This window comes from Erpetoichthys calabaricus, chromosome 1, assembly GCF_900747795.2.
Source record: "Erpetoichthys calabaricus chromosome 1, fErpCal1.3, whole genome shotgun sequence".
In the NCBI taxonomy this organism is placed as follows: domain Eukaryota; kingdom Metazoa; phylum Chordata; class Cladistia; order Polypteriformes; family Polypteridae; genus Erpetoichthys; species Erpetoichthys calabaricus.
This window is the reverse complement of record NC_041394.2, coordinates 171,577,027-171,600,702: the sequence shown is the minus strand read 5'-3', so window position 1 is coordinate 171,600,702 and position 23,676 is coordinate 171,577,027. Positions and strand designations below refer to the sequence as shown.

At 39.9% G+C, this 23,676-nt stretch overlaps 1 protein-coding gene across 7 annotated transcripts in view; it reads right to left on the bottom strand.

The window, feature by feature from the left end:
• dnm1l (dynamin 1-like) overlaps positions 1–23,676 on the bottom strand; it is a 203,829-nt gene that overhangs the window by 38,815 nt on the left and 141,338 nt on the right. For all 7 annotated transcript variants that reach the window (XM_051931989.1, XM_051931983.1, XM_051931977.1 and 4 more), the window contains 2 exons: positions 20,517–20,609; positions 14,099–14,152 (listed from right to left, as the gene is read on the bottom strand). In XM_051931989.1, the coding sequence (XP_051787949.1) occupies positions 14,099–14,152; positions 20,517–20,609 (147 nt within the window). The remainder of the gene's footprint in view (positions 1–14,098; positions 14,153–20,516; positions 20,610–23,676) is intronic.

Sequence of the window (23,676 nt, the reverse complement as noted above, 5' to 3'; positions counted from 1 at the left end):
ATGACCACAGTCTTGGAAAGTCTTTCTCCTGTAGGATGACTGGGATCTTTTCCTAAAGAAGGAGTGGCACTGCACATATACTTTGTCTCCAAATCTGCCGCAATCCAAAAGTTTATGCCAAATTTGTCAGGCTTGGTTGAGATATATTGCAAGAAAGGACAATGGATCTTGGTTGGAAACAGTTGCTTATCAACAGTAATATGTTGCCCCAAGTTGCAACTCAAAGCAGTTCTCAACAAAACGTTGGCAGATGTTCGAAATTGCAGCAAATCTGTCGTTTTCACATGTTCTGCATGGGTGTCTTTGTTGTCAAAGCGCAAATGCTGCATGATAGTCTAATACCAGTCCCAGGTGATTGTATCTTTGATTGCCGGTACACCTAATAGTTCTGAGCAGGCATCAACCATAGCACCAAATGTGGTCATTGCTTCTCTTGTGAAAAGAACGGAGATAAACGCCATCATCTCAAAGAGGGATAGTCAAGTTCGTTCTACCATGTGAACATCACTAACAGAATAAAACTGAATAATAAAAACAAAACAGCTACCTTATACAAGTAGCCAAAATTTACACCGGGTGTTACAGACTCAAATCAAATGCATGTTTTTAGTATATTATAGTAAGAAAAACAGCAGCTCACTACTCAAAACGAGGAGCACCCGGGCTCGAACCCACAACCTTTTGATTATAAGACAGCAGTTCTTACCTCTGCACCATCCAAGAAGACATATCAACTTCCTGTTGATTGACATTTGAGCTTGGGTTTTTAACTCATTGACAGCAATGTAAACTGAATGATTTTTTTTCTTTGGTTATATTCTTGTATAAAAGTGCACGTGTTTATTTGATATTTGGACTAAATTCTTCACACATTATACACTTCACGTCATTATTACTATAACATCCATCCATCCATCCATCCATTGTCTCCCGCTTATCCGAGGTTGGGTCGCGGGGGCAGCAGCTTGAGCAGAGATGCCCAGACTTCCCTCTCCCCGGCCACTTCTTCTAGCTCTTCCGGGAGAATCCCAAGGCGTTCCCAGGCCAGTCGAGAGACATAGTCCCTCCAGCGTGTCCTGGGTCTTCCCCGGGGCCTCCTCCCGGTTAGACGTGCCCGGAACACCTCACCAGGGAGGCGTCCAGGAGGCATCCTGATCAGATGCCCGAGCCACCTCATCTGACTCCTCTCGATGCGGAGGAGCAGTGGCTCTACTCTGAGCCCCTCCCGGATGACTGAGCTTCTCACCCTATCTTTAAGGGAAAGCCCAGACACCCTGCGGAGGAAACTCATTTCAGCCGCTTGTATTCGCGATCTCGTTCTTTCGGTCACTACCCATAGCTCATGACCATAGGTGAGGGTAGGAACATAGATCGACTGGTAAATTGAGAGCTTCGCCTTGCGGCTCAGCTCCTTTTTCACCACGACAGACCGATGCAGAGCCCGCATTACTGCGGATGCCGCACCGATCCGCCTGTCGATCTCACGCTCCATTCTTCCCTCACTCGTGAACAAGACCCCGAGATACTTGAACTCCTCCACTTGGGGCAGGATCTCGCTCCCAACCCTGAGAGGGCACTCCACCCTTTTCCGGCTGAGGACCATGGTCTCGGATTTGGAGGTGCTGATTCTCATCCCAGCCGCTTCACACTCGGCTGCGAACCGATCCAGAGAGAGCTGAAGATCACAGCCTGATGAAGTAAACAGGACAACATCACCTGCAAAAAGCAGTGACCCAATCCTGAGCCCACCAAACCGGACCCCCTCAACGCCCTGGCTGCGCCTAGAAATTCTGTCCATAAAAGTTATGAACAGAATCAGTGACAAAGGGCAGCCCTGGCGGAGTCCAACTCTCACTGGAAACGGGTTCGACTTACTGCCGGCAATGCGGACCAAGCTCTGGCACCGATCGTACAGGGACCGAACAGCCCTTATCAGGGGGGCCGGTACCCCATACTCTCAGAGTACCCCCCACAGGATTCCCCGAGGGACACGGTCGAATGCCTTTTCCAAGTCCATAAAACACATGTAGACTGGTTGGGCAAACTCCCATGCACCCTCCAGGACCCTGCTAAGGGTATAGAGCTGGTCCACTGTTCCGCGACCAGGACGAAAACCACACTGTTCCTCCTGAATCCGAGGCTCGACTATCCGACGGACCCTCCTCTCCAGGACCCCTGAATAGACTTTTCCAGGGAGGCTGAGGAGTGTGATCCCTCTGTAGTTGGAACACACCCTCCGATCCCCCTTCTTAAAGAGGGGGACCACCACCCCGGCCTGCCAATCCAGAGGCACTGTCCCTGATGTCCATGCGATGTTGCAGAGGCGTGTCAGCCAAGACAGTCCTACAACATCCAGAGCCTTGAGGAACTCCGGGCGTATCTCATCCACCCCCGGGGCCCTGCCACCAAGGAGTTTTCTGACCACCTCGGTGACCTCAGTCCCAGAGATGGGGGAGCCCACCTCTGAGTCCCCAGGCTCTGCTTCCTCATTGGAAGGCATGTTAATGGGATTGAGGAGGTCTTCGATGTACTCCCCCCACCGACCCACAACGTCCCGAGTCGAGGTCAGCAGCGCACCATCCCCACCATATACAGTGTTGACACTGCACTGCTTCCCCTTCCTGAGACGCCGGATGATGGACCAGAATCTCCTCGAAGCCGTCCGAAAGTCGTTCTCCATGGCCTCCCCAAACTCCTCCCACGCCCGAGTTTTTGCCTCAGCAACCACCAAAGCCGCATTCTGCTTGGCCTGCCGGTACCTATCAGCTGCCTCCAGGGTCCCACAGGACAAAAGGGTCCTGTAGGACTCCTTCTTCAGCTTGACGGCATCCTTCACCGCCGGTGTCCACCAACGGGTTCGGGGATTGCTGCCACGACAGGCACCGACCACCTTACGGCCACAGCTCCGGTCAGCTGCCTCAACAATAGAGGCACGGAACATGGCCCATTCGGACTCAATGTCCCCCACCTCCCTCGGGATGTGGTCGAAGTTCTGCCGGAGGTGGGAGTTGAAGCTACTTCTGACAGGGGGCTCTGCCAGACGTTCCCAGCAGACCCTCACAACACGTTTGGGCCTACCACGCCTGACCGGCATCCTCCCCCACCATCGAAGCCAACTCACCACCAGGTGGTGATCAGTTGACAGCTCCGCCCCTCTCTTCACCCGAGTGTCCAAGACATGTGGCCGCAAGTCCGACGACACGACCACAAAGTCGATCATCGAACTGAGGCCTAGGGTGTCCTGGTGCCAAGTGCACATATGAACACCCCTATGCTTGAACATGGTGTTCGTTATGGACAATCCGTGACGAGCACAGAAGTCCAATAACAAAACACCGCTCGGGTTCAGATCAGATAACATGGAAAAGTAATACATCCTACATTTACCCAGATCACTGTACACAAAGAACACACATGAAATGTACAGTGGACCCTTGACTTACAAACTCAATTCGTTCGCGAGGGCTGGTTGTAACTCAAGTTGGTTGTAAGTCAAGACTATTTTTCCCATAAGAAATAATGGAAATACCCATAATGCGTTCCGAACCTCCCACTGCAACACTTACTTAACCTTTTCATAAGGGTTGTATAATGTGCATAATTTACCAAAACACCAATAATGTTTCTAATGTACTAACCAAAAAGTAATAAAAAGTGCCTAGCCTACCAGAAACAGCAATTTCATACTGTACTCACCATTTAATTTGACATCTTTGGGCTGCAGGAAGGGAGGAGGATGATAATGAAACTGAAGGCTTTTTAATCTCCTCCTGCCTACAAGTTATTCTGACGAGAATTTTTTCTCAGCATTTCCTTGCGATGATACAAGGAACTGTTTCTGAACTCTTCTGAGACCCCCCCCACTCCCCACTCAATGGGAACGACATGCTGAAGTGCGTCCTGAAGCGCGATTGCCGCGACTGTAGAAGCTTGCTTGTCCATTGCCGGGCAGGGATATCACATGCATATCACCCATCGATATCTTTTCTGTTTGCTTTGGCTGAGAGACTCAGCACAGCTTTAAGCCGGATTTTGCCCCAGCAACAGATAAACAGTCTTCCATACGGAGTTTGGACTTTGGCATGTCTTCTAGTTGGGGGAGGTCCCAAGAGAGTTTACAAACCTGACATTTTATTGAATGAGTGCCGCATTAATAGGAATGTTTCTGTTTGTTTACAATCGCGCAAGCGGATACACGTGACCGCATTCAGGTCGTAACGCAAGATGTTGGTCGTAAATCAAAATAAAAATTTTGGTCGTAAATCAAGTTGTTTGCATGTCAAGCCGGTCGTATATCAAGGGTCCACTGTATGTATTCCAAGTAACAATATATTATTTACCCTATACAACTCTAGGCACCTCACACCCAGATAAAGAGAATTGAGCTGGGAGAACTTCAGCTGCATCGGTGGGGGGATGGGATAGCAAGACAAAGATGCTGATGAGGAGTTGCAAAGGAAGGTGGCCTGGGATTACAAGTTTTTTCATAAGCTTCAGGAATTCTAGTGTTAAGTAAAGCACAGAGAAAAAGCTTATCTTTGAGTACAGAAAACAACTGAAGTTTAACAAGAAAAAGTTAAGTTTAAAGTAGAAACTTTTTTCTTTTTGCCTTTTATTCTGCATGTGTAATAACTTTTTTCTCTATTTTTGTGTGAACTTTTTGCTTTGAATTTTCACTAAACCTTTATTAAAACAAACTTTTTTGGACTAAGAAATTTCTTTTGGTATGCATTTGACTCATGATTGATCCTGCCTTACCTTCTTAGTAGTTATAAGAGGGTATTTTTTTATTCATTTTGTGTCACTTGGCACATTTAGATTTATTTTTCAATAAGAATGCATTTTTTGGCATTATTTTTTTCTTTTTACTCACTAGTCTCATAGTTTGTCAAGGACTGTTAATTAACTACCAAGACTAGAAAAATACACTTGTTCTGAATCAAATGACATAAAGCACTTTATGTTATATTTTAGTCTCTGTACTTTTACAGACAATACCCAGTGACTTCTTGAGGATTAGGTCTCAAAAGGTTAGAATCACATACTACTAGTGAGCCTAATTAAGGCGGCTATTATGTTTAGATTTCTACATTTCCAATATCCTTAATGTCACTTCCTATGGTCAAGAGTAGAAGTTTGGCAAAAAAAACAGTAACACCAAGTACTACAGTGGGATACAGAGAAGTGAAACAGAGGAATGTCAGTGACAGTTCATAATTATTTTCATGTTTTTATCTTAGTGAATATAATTAAAAACTAAGCTGAAATGTGAATAGCTAATCAGCAGTTCTAAGATATGCGAGAATAAAGAAATGTTAAAACTGGTGGGACCATTCCTTACACAAGCCAACAGATTATTTCATAGCTTCAGGGCCCTTATCCTAAAAGCTAGACATCTCCCTCTGTTGTTCTACTAAACTTTGAAATCTTCAATAGACTGGCATCTTGAGATTGTAACATACAATTCACTTTGATATGTACATATTGATAAATTCAGATAAATAAGTAGGGCCTAGGCCAATTAAAGATTTATATGCAATAAGGACGTTTCTGAAATTAGGTCTACAGTTAAGTGGAAGTCTGTAAAGACTTAAACATAAGAGATATTTAGTAATTTCTATAAATGCACCACTGCTACCTTTTCAAGTACCATAGAAAGTGAAGGTAAATTTGAAATAGAGATAGACCTAACTAACTATGCTCAATTATTATAGGCCTGCTTTTTTCAATAATGTCACTGATCAAGATGATTTTCCACTTGCCATCAATCACACTGTTCTAGACACATTGTTTAATTTTCCAAAATGAAATTGGAAGAAAAAATTAAAGCTGGAAGGACTGAACAAGTCTTTTATAAGTCTACAAGTTTATTCATTTTGTTATCTGAAAGTGTACATTGCCCGATTTTGATACCTCATACTCCAGTTGACAATGTGAAGTTCTTATGCAGGGGTTTCAGCTTCAACTAAGATGTGCTTACATCTAATTTAAATTCTACAGTAAGAGGGTCAATAGAAAATATGGACACTCAATTTTTTCATTTTATTTTAGATTAAATGTGTTTCAAACACAGGAAAAACTACAGAAGGAACTATGGAACCACCGTCTGTTTGAAATGGACATATTTATAAATTTTAAACATTTGTTTCATGTTTTCTCTAAAGACCGCCATTTTGATGCTCCTGAAAGATGATGCATTTTTTTGAGTGTTGTTAATGGAAGCATTATTCATAAGCTTTCAGGGCAAATTAATGTTTCCCACAATTCTGACAGAATAACTGACATTAAAAATTTGTAAACTTATCCTTTAACCCACAGTATCTTCATATGCTAAGTTTTTTGTTTTAAGCAGAGCTGCCCATTTTAATGCTTTATGTTCAAGCTATTTCAATCATCAATCATTTATTATTCTACAGTTAATTTAAAACATGGGTAATAATGAGTACTATGAAGTAAGACCATATAATTAAAACTGAGCTTATTTTTAAATTCTCCTTCTGATATATAAAGTTGAAAATGATTTACTCTTTTTTTAACTTACAATACTATACCTATACTTTAGGGTGTATATTGTTGTCATGTAAAAAGTCAACTTAAAATCACAAGAATGATTAAAATGCAAATTAATTCATTTCATACTTTATTAGGTGAATTCACATGAAATTCAAACTTTGAGACAGATTATATGAAAGATGCTTGAGCTTTCTGACAGATTTCAGGTAACAGACTGCAAGTCTGAAAGACTTGTCAAGCTGAACATGAGTGAAGAGTATTCTGTGAAAGTTAAAGCACAAAGCAGGTCCTTAGAATGTTTTGTACAGCCAGTCTGTTTGCGACTTTGAGTAGATTTTGATTCCCAAGTGAATTGACATTTAGCTTGTGTGACAACTATTTTCAATATTCTGAGAAAGTGTCCGTTTTCTAGTGGAAAAAATTTAGGTGTGTGCATTTAAGATGGGTAAAATTGGAAGTGATGGTTTTGCCTTTTATTCAACTTTTTCTGAAAAGAGTTTACTTCATCCATCCATTATCCAACCTGCTACTGTATATCCTAACTACAGGGTCATGGGGGTCTGCTGGAGCCAATCCCAGCCAACACAGGGCGCAAGGCAGGAAAGAAACCCAGGGCAGGGCGCCAGCCCACCGCAGGGCATGCACATACACACACACCCCAAGCACACACTAGGGACAATTTAGAATCGCCAATGCACCTAACCTGCATGTCTTTGGACTGTGGGAGGAAACCAGAGTACCCAGAGGAAACCCACGCAGACACGGGGAGAACATGCAAACTCCACGCAGGAAAGACCCAGAGATTACTTAATGTTTTTAATTAAATTAATTTGGTGCTTTGTTGCAAAAATGCTTTCTACCCATTATTTATCTACTGGACACTTGGAAAAGATGTTTCACTCTTTGGCAAGAAATCTTTCTTTTTATTTTGTGATAAAGTGTATATATAATATGTAAGTAAGGAACTGATCTGGGAAATGTCATCTGTGACTGAATGAAGACTGCATGAATCCACCCAGGTTGTGTAATTCTTTGTATTCCCTTAATTTACTGTTATTGGTTATTATGCAAATATAATTTTCAAGTAAAAGCTTAAACTCAGGGTCTCTGATTATTGATTATTACCATTGCGGAGTGCTGTGATTGATAATTTTTTGCAGAGGTTAAGTGTACTATAAAAAAGTAACACCACTTTTAAGTATAGCAAGTAACTGAACTTTAATAAGAGAAAGCTAAGATTGTAGCAAAAGAGAGAAGAAACCCTTTTTGCTTTTTGCCTTTTATTCTGTGTGTATATTTTTGTGATTTATTCCTTTTGAAATTTTCACTAAACATTTTTAACACAAACTTTATTGGACTAAGAAATTTCTTTTGTTACGCATTTTGACTCATGCTGGATCCTACCTTGCTAACTTAGTAGCTGTTCGATTTTGGGAACCTAGAAATGATATAGCTATGTATGGGGTACAATACGGACAGTGAAACAGTTAAGAGGTTACAGATAAGATTTGTATAACTAGTTTTAACATCTCCTCCTATCCCCATTTTGAAAAAAACTAAAAATGTTAGATGGTACCTTGCATGTCACAGATGTTCTGATTAACACGATAAAAGTAAGGTTTTGCTATCAGATAGCACAACAGAGAGCTGCCCTTCATTGCAAAAAAAATCCTCAATACAAGTTATTGAAATGTGGACATGGACATAGTTTTTTCACAAATTTTACAATTAAGAAATGTTAATGGCAATTAGCCATAAACCCTTCAAAACCAACTACAGTACATCAGTCAATGCAGTTTTTACACTTCAGTTGGAATTTGATGTTTATGAAAGCAATTTCAGCTACAAAACAAGGCTATATGTGCTCTGTTTTTACTACATGTCATTTTAAAACAATACAGAAATGTACAGTGTTTCATGTACTCTATTAATACATTTATCTACATTCTATTACCAGTTTTTTTCGATATAACTCAATGCTGCAAAAAATATTTAATAAGCAAAAATGTGGTATCTCTGTCTATAATTAAGTAAATAAAAACAATGTTAAAATTTTCAGAATAGTTAACCAAGTTCCTGAAGGCACCTGAGAACAGAATATTGGAATAAGTGGGCTTAAAAGGCAAATCTAAAAAAGTGAAAATACTTGTGTAAAAGAAACTGTTGATTCCATTTTCCACATTCTTCTTGGCACTTCATTAGTGTTCCATGTAATTATGTTTGGTGGTAAAGTAAATATTTTGCTCTAGTTTTTAGATTCAGGGTTCATATGTGGTGCTGTGATTCAAGCACAACTACGAAAAATGCACATAATTAAGAACATACATATGTGCACCTCATGTTATTTTGTATTTAAGAATGAACTCAATAGCCAAAAAAAAGCTAAACTATTTTTGGAAACTAGAAAATATAGCAAGAACACATGCACTAGTTAAATCCATCCAAAATACCGTATTTTTTGCACCATAAGACGCACCTGACCATTAGACGCACCTAGGTTTAGAGGATGAAAACAAGAAAAAAAATATTCTGAACCAAATGGTGCACTAATATGTTTAATAAAATATAGCAGAATAATATTTCAACCATGTAAATTCAACAGCGGTATTAAGAAACATCATCACTGTCATTACAAATAAGGAGAGACTTTAAGTTTCAAGCACTCTTCTAGTTTTATGGAAACCCCAAGAACTCCTCATCGCTAGTGTCAGAATTTATTAAGCTCAGTTGCTCACAATCACTTTGCAGCATCACGTACCTATCATCACGCGACATAACCTGTCCAAAGCCACCAGGGGACAAAGCACGTTTGGACCAATGCTCCCTGAACTTATATCGCCAGTCTAGTCCCATCTATATTTGTAATGCCACAAAGCCCTTCATCTCATGTTTTGTTGTGGGTTTCCAGTTTGAAAAATGAGAATGCGGTGCAAGCACAGCCCTCGATTCAAAAAATTGCTCTGCATACCTGTTTGTCTCGTTTGACAGTAGCTGAAAGGCAGCTTCAGGAAAGAACAGCCTGAAGTAGTCCAGCGGCTGGTAATCTGTGGAGTCCAGAGTCCGACTCAGTGATATTGCGCAAAACATCCTCTGCTTTTTTTTTTTTCTGCACTCGCTTCGCTCCCTCATGAGATGTAGATGCCATCTTGCTTTTGTTTACATTTCGCAACTCACGCACACGCAAGGATTAGATGCCGAGTCAATGAGTCTAACATTCCTCCAAGCACAGAGGGAATCCCTGTAACGTAACAGTGAGTTTTGTCGCCCTCTACCCCTGGATGTCTACTTTTGTCAGGTAATACACATCATGGTCTGTGACGCAATATTCGCTCCATAAGACGCACAGACATTTCCAACCTTCTTTTGGGGAAAAAAAAGTGCGTCTTATGGTGCGAAAAATACGGTAACAAAAAAATGAAACTGAGCAAAAACTCAAATTAGTGTCAATTTTAAATGCAAGTTTGCAATATGTACTGTTTTAAAATTTAAATATAAAAAATATATTATAAGTTGACCATAGTGAACTCATTTACAAGCTACATTGCATTAGAAAAATGTGCCTCATCAATACACCTTGATACCAAAGACAAAATGATTTTCACTTAAACAAACCACAAGACCTTAGTTATACATAAGAAGTCATCTTCAATAAAAATAATAATATATTTCATTTATAAAGCACATTTAAACAGATATTTTGAAATTCAATTTATTGCAAAATGCACTATGCAATATAGGTTTGGTTCTGGCCTTGCACCCATTACTGCCAATACACACTTTGGCTTCCTGTGATTCTTAACACTAGAATTACCAGAGCCTACGAAAAAACTCGTAAATCCGTCCCACCTTAAATCGCGTCTTAAATCCGTTTGCACCTCTCCGCCAGAGTCCTTTGTCATCTAAATGTGCTGATAAACAAAAGCTACTAGCAGCCAGCTATTCCATCCCCCCACCGACTTAGAATGAACTTCTCCTAGCTCAAGCCTTGCCTTGATTTGATTACCTGAGATTGAAGTGGAGTTTTACAGTGGAAATAATTCTAGCGTTATTTGGAATACACGCATTTCATGTGTGTTCCATTTCTATAGTAGGCTGTGCAAACACATTTTTAAAACAAACGTTTTTCATATTCTAATAGTAAATGACAAAATGTAGGCATAAACTATATAATGTATGAAGCCTGAAGTCCATATATCAAAGAAACACTTTCACAAAAGGTACAAATAAGAGAACACGTGCGCTTTCATTCAAAAAATTTAAAAAAAAAAAAAAGCCGCGTTAGCATGCCACATTGACATTCTTACTACAACCGCCGCGGTGGCGTAATGGTATCAGCTCCTGACTGGGAATCACAGGGTGGTGAGTTCGATCCTGCATGGCTCCACTTCGAGAAATGAACTGCTCTTATTCTTACAATTTTAGAATAACAACATAAATTTGATTTCAGTCTGTAACAGCCGGTGTAACTTATGATACTGGTAAAGGTTAGCTTTTTTTTTTTTTAATTCACTTTTCATTCTTGCAGTCGCATTCAGAATCAATCCATACAACCCCATCTGACACAGCTGGTTTCACATAAATAAAAGTGCACTTTTATTCAAGACTATAACCGAAGAATAAAGAAAGCAAGTTACAGTTGGTGGTTGATACGACAGCTTGCGTCGTGCAATGTTAAGAACTGCTGATTTCCAATCCGTGCTATATAAAATCATCACATTCAAATATTAACAGTTCCCACACACCCAAGGTCCGCCATTCCTACATTTACGACATGTGTACTTGTTGCAGTGTACACACCTCTCTGTGCTATGGTTCCTATTACAGTGAATGAGCACCTGACACTGTACTTTCTTCCCTGGGGGAAGCCGAGGTCTTAGAACGGAAGTTTGTTGATGCTGTATCATCTTTTCTTTTTCCATCGCCTTTTCCTGTAAGAAGCGACGACGAAGTTCCTCTGCAAGGTGAGCCATGAACACTCTTCTTTTCTCAGCGGACCCCGTGCATGCCTTATACAGTACGTGTGCGTTCATCGCTGCTAGGTCAAGGATGTTGTAGAACACAGCAACCGGCCACCTGCGTGTTCCTGTTCGCACTGAACAAGCACGCGCCTTCTGGTCCATGATGTCAACGCCACGCTGGGGTAAAAAGAAAGACAAATAAACGTGACATTTTGAAGAAATCATTTTATCACCAGAATACTTTGTCACACTAATATTTTTTTTCATTAGCATACCTTCATGTGGTTGTAGTCTGTGACCGTGTTTGGTTTTTTTTTTTTTTTATCTTGCCCAATCTCCACATCATGGTGCATTGTGCTGAGAATGCAGACAGACTTCATCTTTTTGGGCACATACACTGTCAGCATGGCACTGGGAGATCTAAACACCAGCGTGGAGAATTGTTCGTGTACTGAACTGACTTTAGCTGCAGGTGGAAGTTCCCGTCACACTTTATTCATGGTGCCAAGCAGAGTTGTATTGCGGTGCAGCAGTCTATTAGCCAGCGAAAGTGACGTGAAGAAGTTGTCTGTTGTTACGGTTCTGCCTTTGTCCAGAAATGGCTCCATAAGCTTTATGACCACAGACTCGGAAAGTCTTTCTCCCGTGGGACGACTGGGATCTTTTCCTAAATAAGGAGTGGCATTGCACATGTACTTTGTCTCCAAATCTGCCACAATCCAAAAAGGCAGAACCGTAACAACAGACAACTTCTTCATGTCACTTTCGCTGGCTAATAGACTGCTGCACCGCAATACAACTCTGCTTGGCACCATGAATAAAGTGCGACGGGAACTTCCACCTGCAGCTAAAGTCAGTTCAGTACACGAACAATTCTCCACGCTGGTGTTTAGATCTCCCAGTGCCATGCTGACAGTGTATGTGCCCAAAAAGATGAAGTCTGTCTGCATTCTCAGCACAATGCACCATGATGTGGAGATTGGGCAAGATAAAAAAAAAAAAAACCAAACACGGTCACAGACTACAACCACATGAAGGTATGCTAATGAAAAAAATATTAGTGTGACGAAGTATTCTGGTGCTATTCTGGTGATAAAATGATTTCTTCAAAATGTCACGTTTATTTGTCTTTCTTTTTTCCCCAGCGTGGCGTTGACATCATGGACCAGAAGGCGCGTGCTTGTTCAGTGCGAACAGGAACACGCAGGTGGCCGGTTGCTGTGTTCTACAACATCCTTGACCTAGCAGCGATGAACGCACACGTACTGTATAAGGCATGCACGGGGTCCGCTGAGAAAAGAAGAGTGTTCATGGCTCACCTTGCAGAGGAACTTCGTCGTCGCTTCTTACAGGAAAAGGCGATGGAAAAAGAAAAGATGATACAGCATCAACAAACTTCCGTTCTAAGACCTCAGCTTCACCCAGGGAAGAAAGTAGTGTCAGGTGCTCATTCACTGTAATAGGAACCATAGCACAGAGAGGTGTGTACACTGCAACAAGTACACATGTCGTAAATGTAGGAATGGCGGACCTTGGGTGTGTGGGAACTGTTAATATTTGAATGTGATGATTTTATATAGCACGGATCGGAAATCAGCAGTTCTTAACATTGCACCACGCAAGCTGTCGTATCAACCACCAACTGTAACTTGCTTTCTTTATTCTTCGGTTATAGTCTTGAATAAAAGTGCACTTTTATTTATGTGAAACCAGCTGTGTCAGATGGGGTTGTATAGATTGATTCTGAATGCGACTGCGAGAATGAAAAGTGAATTAAAAAAAAAAAAAAAAAAGCTAACCTTTACCAGTATCATAAGTTACACCGGCTGTTACAGACTGAAATCAAATTTATGTTGTTATTCTAAAATTGTAAGAATAAGAGCAGTTCATTTCTCGAAGTGGAGCCGTGCGGGATCGAACTCGCCACCCTGTGATTCCCAATCAGGGGCTGATACCATTACGCCACCGCGGCGGTTGTAGTAAGAATGTCAATGTGGCATGCTAACGCGGCTTTTATTTTTTAATTTTTTGAATGAAAGCGCACGTGTTCTCTTATTTGTACCTTTTGTGAAAGTGTTTCTTTGATATATGGACTTCAGGCTTCATACGTTATATAGTTTATGCCTACATTTTGTCATTTACTATTAGAATATGAAAAACGTTTGTTTTAAAAATGTGTTTGCACAGCCTACTATAGAAATGGAACACACATGAAATGCGTGTATTCCAAATAACGCTAGAATTATTTCCACTGTAAAACTCCACTTCAATCCCAGGTAATCAAATCAAGGCAAGGCTTGAGCTAGGAGAAGTTCATTCTAAGTCGGTGGGGGGATGGAATAGCTGGATGCTAGTAGCTTTTGTTTATCAGCACATTTAGATGACAAAGGACTCTGGAGGTGAGGTGCAAACGGATTTAAGACGCGATTTAAGGTGGGACGGATTTACGAGTTTTTTCGTAGGCTCTGGTAATTCTAGTGTTAATGTCATAAAAATAAAAAAAAAAACAATGGATGAATGGAAAGGTATTTAAACCTTTACATCATCCAGTTATCTGCCTATCATAAGATTTATAAAATAATTAAATGAAAAACACTGATCCAAAATGTAAAATTTCCTTTCCATACCTTTTCACGAGGTACTGCTTGTGGAAGATCTCTCATTCTGTTGCGTCTCTGTTCCTATTATAACACATAGGAAAGTGGAAATATAAAGTATTAAAACAATGTATAAGGCTGTACATACTGAGCAAATTAAATTTATAGTGAAGATGGTTGGTCTTTATTGCTCCATATTCCAAGCAGGAATTAGTTATTGTTGAACCTTCCCCATTGCAATGTTTTTCTATTTTCGCAACATAGTTTGATTAATTAAAATATATAACATTTAATACTCCTTCAGCAACACACAAAATTCCTATTGTAATGTAATGTTCTCTTTTATAAAAGAGCTTGAAACTCAAGAATTAGAACCTACTGAATTTTTAATGGTTTTATTCTTATAAGCAATTATGGAACTGGAATGAAAGTCTATTCTAGTGGGTACTTTATTTCACCTTTTTCTTTCTTTCATTTAAATTCTTCTTAGATTATGCCTGGATTTCCTAAGGCCACTAAATGCAGTGACACAAAATCTTGCTTAAAGTACTTTATATCTGAAAAGTGTGATGAAGAAAAACAAAATTAAGGTGCAATTAAGTTTTAAATACGTGCAGCCAGGCTATGCAGTGACTGTCTAAGCTCTTTTTCTCCTATGTCCATTTTCATTAAATATTCACTAAATTCATTTTTGAATTATGCTGTAAATAGGCAACAAAAGAAACTTGGTGCATACCATAATGTTGCCGAAAGTACCACTGTACCTTAACACAAACTATTCTAAAGCATGTTATGCTGTATAATTAAATCTTTTCTAAGCTACCAGACAATCAGTTTATCTGTCATCTCATGATTGACAAAAACAAAGATTCCAAACTGAACCTCATTATTACAATACATTGAGTGTTCCATCCTTCGTTAGTCTTAATTAAGTTGACCTTTGTATATGCCGCAATGTTACTGCTAATAAGTCATTTAGTGTACAGCCACAAAAACATTACTTAACTAATGATTGGAACATAACCTTTGTTCCATGACCTTTTCCTGAAGTTGTTAATCATATCAGACCTCCATAGCTCTATGCAGATGTCTAGTAGCTTCATCTGGGTAATTCCCCGACTGTCCAAGTTAACATAATCTATCTAGCATGGCCTGCACCCTCCCTTGTGTTGCTCTTGAAAGGGTCATACCTGTTACACCTCTTGAGACACTCCTTGTGTGAACATACCCAGATCAGAGCTGGAGACTCTAAATTCAGAGAAGCAGAAGTCGTACATCAAGAACTTTCTGTTTTACTAAGCTTCTTGCCCTTTCTTGGTGAGTGATCCCAACAATCATATCATAAATCTGCTTTTAGGGTAACTATGTAGAGGTGATGTAAATTGGTGAGAAAGGGGAAAGAGTATGTTATGACTCAAGATTACCAGCACCTAAGATGCTTAATATACTATAATTAAACTTATTTTTGCTTCATAGTCACAATATTTTTCAAGAGATGGTTTTCTGTGTGCAAATATGTGCCAGTTGTGGGCTTTATGTTAACAACTCAACAAATCTACTTCTTTGTGATGAAAAGCACTTGGTTTACCATCCTATTAATTTTGCAGCAACTGGCTGAATCTGAGCAGATAGTATAGCCCTATACACTTCAGAATTAATTCTGCCACTTTGGTGAGCAGTCATATCATTAATAAACATTAGTAACTGACATACATTCACAGCCATAAATGATCATGCCATGAAACTGCCTCCACCAGGTTTTACAGATGATGTGGTATTCATCGGATCATGAGCAGTTTTTTCTTCTCTTCTCCGTACTCTTTTCTTTCCAACATTCTGGTATACATTGATCTTAGTTTCCTTTGTTCAAAGAAAATTATTCCAGAACTGGTACTATTTTTAAAAATGTTTTCTGGAAAAGACTAATCTGTCATTCCTAAGCTTGAAGTTTACCAGTGGCTTGCACCTTGTGGTAAACCCTCTGTATTTAACATCATGAAGTTTTCTCTTGATTGTAGACTTTGGCAATGACAGGTCTACCTCCTGAAGAGTGTTCTTGGTTTGGCTAAATGTTGTGAAGGGGTTCTTCTTCACCAAGGATAGAATTCTGCAATCATCCAGCACAGTTGTCTTCTGTGGTTTTCCAGACCTTCTGGTGTTGCCGAGTTCACCAGTGTTTACTTCTTTTAAAGAATATACCAAATGGTTGATATCATCACTCCTCATGTTTCTGCTCTCTCTAAAGGGTTTGTTTTGTTTTCTGAGCCAAATGATGGGACTATTTTACTTGCATGGACAGCCCTTTGGACCTCATATTGAGAGTTCACAGTGATACAGTAACCTCCAAATGCAAACTCCATACTTGGAATCAGTTCCAGACATTATACCTGCTCAATAGTTAATGCAATAATGAGGGAACTGCTCCCACCTGGCTATGGAACAGATTGCCAGTGAAATGTCGATATACTTTTCAAATTGGGGGGGGGGGGCTGGGGGGGTGGCAAAATTATGAAGATTGTGTCACTGTCAATATACTTATTGTTCTGACTATAATTTTTATCTGTATCTCATATTATTCTCAGCAATGTAAAAAATAAAACAATGTTAACTCAGACTGCTTTGTTCACTACAAGCCTGTCTTTTATTTATTTAGTAATTACTTATCTGTATTTCAGTGTAGTTATACTAGTTCTGTATTGAATGATACTAAATATATTTTTATTATTACTAGGGGGCTTCGCTCGCCAATCCCCGTGTTTGGTTTTCCGGATACACACTTTTAACATTTTTTTTTCTTTGAATTGTTGCTATTTCATTAGTTTCACTTTGTGGGGAACAGCCCGGACACAGACAGGTAGACATGATGTTTAAACCACACACGTTTATTCACAACTACTATTTACACTTATTGTGAGCACAAACCCAGTGCCGCAGCACCAATCACCCCTCAAGTCCTTGGCCACACGCACAATGCCTTCTCTCAGTCTCTGGTCCGCCTCCACTCCTCTCCTCCAAGCTTCGTCCACTTCCACCCGACACTTGCCACTGACTGGAGGGAGGCAGCCCCTTTTATTCACCCCGGAAGGACTCCAGGTGTATCCTGTGGGCTCCTGTAGTCACACCCCTGTGTGGCGGAAGCTCTGTCGGCATATCCGGAAGTCCTCCGGGTGGCCCCAATACTCTTCCCCCAAGTACTTCCGGGTGTGGCGGAAGTGCTGAGGTCCAGGGCTCCCAAGGCATCGGGGCGCCCCCTGGCGGTGACCATGGGCCCCTACAGGGTTGAGCTTCCAAGCTCTGTACCCGTGGTCCCCAAGGCAACCAGGGAGGACGCTCCCTCGTGTCCTGGAGGAGGCACAAGCCCTCCTCCGCTCCTCCTGGGCATCCCGACCGGGCGACAAACCCAGCCGGGTGCCACACACTTTTATTTCAGAACTTAGGTAAAAACAATATTTGGAATCTTTCTAGTCCCAATATGCTGAATCTTTTAGATGAGGTCAATGAGACATGTGTTTAATGATTTTGTGCCATAATTCAGGATAGGTTTCTCTGTTTGGAATTTCAGCACAGACAAAGCGATCTACATCATCAGAAAATAATAATTTTTTTTGCAAAGTAACCAATAAATGCATGTGAGGTAAAACACGTTTTTGAAATTCTCTGACTTAAACTTCAAAGCCTTACAATATTTACATACTTCTGACATATCACCTGTGTCCATATATTCGCTCTCTATTCGCCTTTTAGTTATTTCTCCGAGTAATAATTTCTCTTTTTTTGCACTAATGCGATATTTACTTTCTTTTTTTGACACTGTCGTTTTTTTCTGCTTTCATATTCTATATCTTGCTCTGCATGTGTTTCGCACCTACGTTTTTTTTTTTTTAGTCTTTTGAATTCCAGTTTTCATTATCTCTAACCTGCTCTGCATGTGTTTGGCCCCTTTGTTTTGTAACCTCTTTATGACGTTATACTTTGTTTTCTACTCTGTCTTTTATTTCTGGCCTTGCTTTGTCCTGCTTTTTTTCAATGACACCTGGTCCGTGGTGATTATTTTCCCTTTTTCGAGTAATAATTTCCATTTGTTTGCGCTACTGCGATCTTTACTTTCTTTTTTTTATACTTTCTAATTTTCTTACTTTCATATTCTTTAACTTTCTCCACATTTGTATTGTGCAAAGGTTTTTTTTTTTTTGAGCCTTTCGAATTCCACTGCTTTCATAATCTGCTCTGTGTATAGTGCCAATGTTTGAGAACGTGTTTATGAAGTTCAACTTTGTCTTTTACTCTGTCTTTTAATTCTGAGCCCGATTGGATGTGCTTTGTTTCAATTCCACTTGTTGCGAGCTGATAATTACTTTCCTTATTTTCTGAATTTGCGCATAGATTATTTTTTCTTTTTTGCTCTTTTTTCTCTCCAACGCTTTTGAGTCTCTTTTCTCTGCGCTGCTTTCTTCTTCGCTTAGTCGTCGACGTTTTATTTATTACGTATTGCCCTTATATGCTTTATATGTGATTAGACCCTGGATCTGTGTGTGCTCAAATCCTTCACCTGACTGAATGTTTTGCTGCCCCGTTGACTTATTTGATATTGATTGTAAGTAGGGCGTGTCTTGCAAGAATCTCATGTTCTATGTCATCGCGAGACGGTCCTTGGTCAATCTCTTGGTACAATGTCTCATGTTTAAGGTCCTCGTAGGTCTTTTAACTGTCTTCTGTGATCTGAACGTGAAGATCACGTCTCGACGCCCTACTGTTTCTCTCCAGGATATCAGTATATTATGGACATTTAACTGTAAAATGCATGTAACTATGTCGTATCCTCAAATATACCACAACAAATTCCTTAGATGAGTAATGCAATTTTCCAGCAAACATAATAGGTATTTTCATTTTCATTCAACAATATTTGTCACCCACAAGTTAATGAGGAATAATTCGTCATTGTAAGTTGATTGTTGTTTAGGTGAATTCATGAAATACACACACAAATAAATGTTTTTTACTCTTTGGGCTTAAATTGGTTACCTGCTTCATATAGTCTTGCCAAAAAGAAAAAAATGGTTGTGTCCATAGGTAATCACATCCCAGACACTTTTGTGCATTTATAATCTTTTAATATAAGAGATGCAAGAACTGCATAGCCCTAAAATAAATATTGCATAAGAATACTGAAAACCTGTTAGTATGAATGAACTGTGTCTTATTAAAATTATGCTTACAATAATTTTTACCATATGAGACCAAGAAGGTTTTCAATGCATAGTAAAACAGACAATACTGCAAGAAAGAGTTCATATTGCTGAGAAATAAAGAGGATGGCTAAATAAATAATGGACAGTAGTGAAAGGTCAATAGATTTATAAATATGTTTTAAAATCTTCAATGGGTAAAATATAATACAAAATACAATGGAACCTCGGTTTGCGAGTAACTTGGTTTACGAGTGTTTTGCAAGACGAGCTAAAATTTTGAATAAATTTTGACTTGATAAACGAGCGAGGTCTTGCAATACGAGTAGTATGTATATGCTTTGTCTACTGAGTGTCATGTGATCACAACTGAGCTGATGGTTCTTCTCTCTCTCGCTCGCTGCGGGATTGTGGGCAATCGTCTCCTATTCTCCGTCTGAGTTGGTGTGCCTCACTCATATAGTCAACATCCGTACGAGCGTATACCATTGTTACTACATGTGTCTGTGTGTGTGTGTGTGTTTGTGTGTGCGTGCGTGTATGCTGTGACGTGCGAGTCCCTGTCATGCGCCCCAAAACACGAAGCTGAGTCTCAGTACTTTAGCGACACCAGCTTTATTCAGCTTGAAACAGCAACAGTGCGGTTATTTATTGTAGCGGGATCTGCCATTCTCCTATACACAGATACAGCAGTCGGGCAGGATCATGGCCAAGTAGTACTGTGCCCTGCACATTTATAATGTTCTTGTATCACCCATCGACGGCAGGCGCTTATAGCATGTCCGCGATCTTTTCGGATTCGCTTTTACGGCGAACTGCTACAGCGCTGGGAGACTGCGATTGCTTTGGGACACTCTTCCGCGTGTTGTCCAGTTGGGTGGAATCCTACAAGAGTTTAGAAACTCACTCACACCAGCCATGATTCTTTTCAAAGGTAAAGTGCAGGTTAATTTGTTTTATGTATTTTTACTTTATATTTTGTATTAATCATTTTATATGAATAGTTTTGGGTTGTGGAACGAATCATCTGAATTTCCATTATTTCTTATGGGGAAATTCACTTTGATATACGAGTGCTTTGGACTGTGAGCACGTTTCCGGAACGAATTATGCTCGCAAACTGAGGTTCCACTGTATCTATTTGGCAAAAAAAAAATGACTATTAAACTTTAAAAGAAAAATCAAGCTGTCAAAAAATGTCTTAGACAAAAAATGTTATAAAAAAATTCAGCCCTCTTCATTTATACAAAAAAGATTACCTCTATATTATTGTTCATAAGTCCACAGGCATCTGCAAAGTCTGGATGTTTAGTGTTAATATACGCAAGTTCAATTGCAACTAAATTGTGAACCTGTATGGGAGAGAAATCGATCAGTTAGTTCTTGTAATAGTTTCACAGTGTTTGTGCCCAAAGCATGTTAAATAGGCTTGAGAATGTATATTATGTTAAAATATAACACTACACAAGAAAAATAATTCCTCCAAGGATTCTAGACTTTGTCAGACTAATAACACTCAGGTCAAGAAATGCAACAAATTTAATATTTCTCACACCCACCGTTATAAGCAGACTAAATAATATTATTTTCTAGCATTATAAATAAGCATAAAAATAATATCAAAATACTGCTTTCCACTATGGGCTGATCGATTAATCCTAAACCTTTAAATAGTAGCTGTCCCTTTTCACATAATTGTGATGTTTGCAATTTGTTATCAGGATAAAGTTAATGGGAACAATGTATTTCAGACAAATATACCACGATACTATAATTCCATCCATCCATTTTCCAACCCGCTGAATCCGAACACAGGGTCACGGGGGTCTGCTGGAGCCAATCCCAGCCAACACAGGGCACAAGGCAGGAAACAATCCTGGGCAGGGTGCCAACCCACCGCAGGACACACACCCACACACCAAGCACACACTAGGGCCAACTTAGAATCGCCAATCCACCTAACCTGCATGTCTTTGGACTGTGGGAGGAAACCGGAGCGCCCGGAGGAAACCCACGCAGACACGGGGAGAACATGCAAACTCCACGCAGGGAGGACCCGGGAAGCGAACCCAGGTCCCCAGATCTCCCAACTGCGAGGCAGCAGCGCTACCCACTGCGCCACCGTGCCTTAGATTGTTTTGCATTGTAAATGAAGATACTTTAATCACAGTAACTGGCAAACATAAATCATATACATATGATATTAATCCCATTCCCATCTTATTTTTAAGAGGTTTGGATAATGTGACACATGATATCTAGGCTATTGTGAATTCTTCCCTGATTAACATAAGAATCCTTGAAGCCTACGAAAAAACTTGTAATCCCGGGCCACCATAAATTCCTTCGTACCTCATTATCAGCTCCTTTGTTTTCCAATGTGTCCAGCAGCACAGGCAGCAAGCAACCTGCTATCCTATCCCCCCACCAAAGCAGCTCAAATCACACAGAAGATTTTCAGAGCTCCTGTCTATTTATGTGGGTGTAAGGTACCTGGAATTGTAAAGGGTAAATAATATATCGTCATTTGGAATACATACATTTCAGGTGTGTTCCGTGTCTATAATGATCTATGAAAATCTAGGATGACAGGAAATGCGAGGCAGGAATTGTTGAACACATAACTAAAACAGAAACAATTTTCATGTTCTAGTAATAATTAACAAAATGTACACATGAAGTGTATAATGTGTGAAGACTGAAGTCTAAATATCAAATAAACACTTTCACAAAAGGTACAAGTACTGTATAACAAAACAAGTGCACTTTTATTCAAGAATATAATCGAAGAAAAAGAAATCGGGTTTGTTATACTTGTACCTTTTGTGAAAGTGTTTATTTGATATTTGGACTTCAGTCTTCACACATTATACACATCATATCTACATTTTGTTAATTATTACTAAAACATGAATAACTGTCTGTTTTAGCTATGTTTAACAATTCCTGCCTCGCATTTCCTATCATCCTACATTTACATACATCGTTGTAGACATGGAACACGCATGAAACACATGTATTCCAAATAACAATATATTATTTAACCTATACAACTCCAGGCACCTCACACTCAGATAAACAGACTTGAGCTGTGAGAATCATCTGCGTGTCTTGGGCCGTGTCCGTGGAGGGATGGGATAGCAGGCTGCTTGTGCTGATTGAAACATTTGCAAAACAAAAGACAATAATGGGGAGGTGCAAAGGAATTTAAGGTGCCCTGGGATTGAGTTTTTTTGTAGACTTCAGGGATTCTAGTGTTAAAGGTGATTTTTCAAATGGTTTTAAGATTGTTATGGTAAATCATTAATGACAAAAACAAATATGGATTCAGCAGTCATTAGTAATTTTTGATCCATTCCTAAGCTTCCTTTTTAAAACCCCTTACACCCTGAAGGCACCTGGGGTGTACCCCAAAATAAAACAGTATTATTCAAAAAGTAAAGACAGGACAGTCAAAACCTCTCAAAACAAGGATCCAGGTTCAGAACTATAAATACTCTGAACCCCATTCACTAATACACTCAAGTACCATAAACCCCCCAACCCCCATTGCACCTACAGATTTACATTAAACTATTTACATTGTTTGCTCCTTCTTCAAATAGTGTATTTTTGTAACGGCTGATTCCTCTCCGAAACCAGCAGCTACAACACCAAGACTCCTGGCCTGGCAAGTTGAGGACATTAGACCCGACAAACCGTACTTCTTCCAAATAAACGTCCCCCAATCGGCAATCAAAAATAAGCCAAAAAACAAACAGTATGTAAAATAATAAAGTGAATATATATTGATAAAGAAAGAGATTAACAAACAACAAACAATATATATACCATACCCCAACCAACCCCGAATAACATTTAAACCCAAAAGTGTCTGGCGGAAAGTAGTAATAAAAAGAAAAAGTGCAGCACAAAGTTTATATACAATACAAACCCTCCCTTGACCCCACACTGAACATGAACTCAATAAGATACACAGAAAGCACGAAACGCACAAAAAAGTCCAGAAGATTTAATGGAAAACGGATAATGTTTGTGAACCTGGTTCAGCTAGAAAAATAGTCCTACAGAAATTACACGGATGAAAATGATGGCTTGCTCCTCTCCCCAAACAACAAGAAACAGTCTCACCGTGCTTGTCCCTGGTACGTGGCGTAATCCAGAACCAGGGGGTTTTGCAATGCAAAGAAGTTGTTGTCAGGTGTTGAAAAGTGGCAGGTAGACAAAGGTGTGAATAATTTGAATCAGTGTTTTCTCCTGTCTCTGTAATGAAATGCTGATCTAGTAGAACAAGACTTTTTTTTTCTTTTCTGTCCATCCGTTTAAATAGCAAATGATCAGATGCAGGTGATGGAATTGACAGGACCAATTATCGTGAGGGGCCATTGTTTCCAGGGGAGCATATTTACATATAGACAC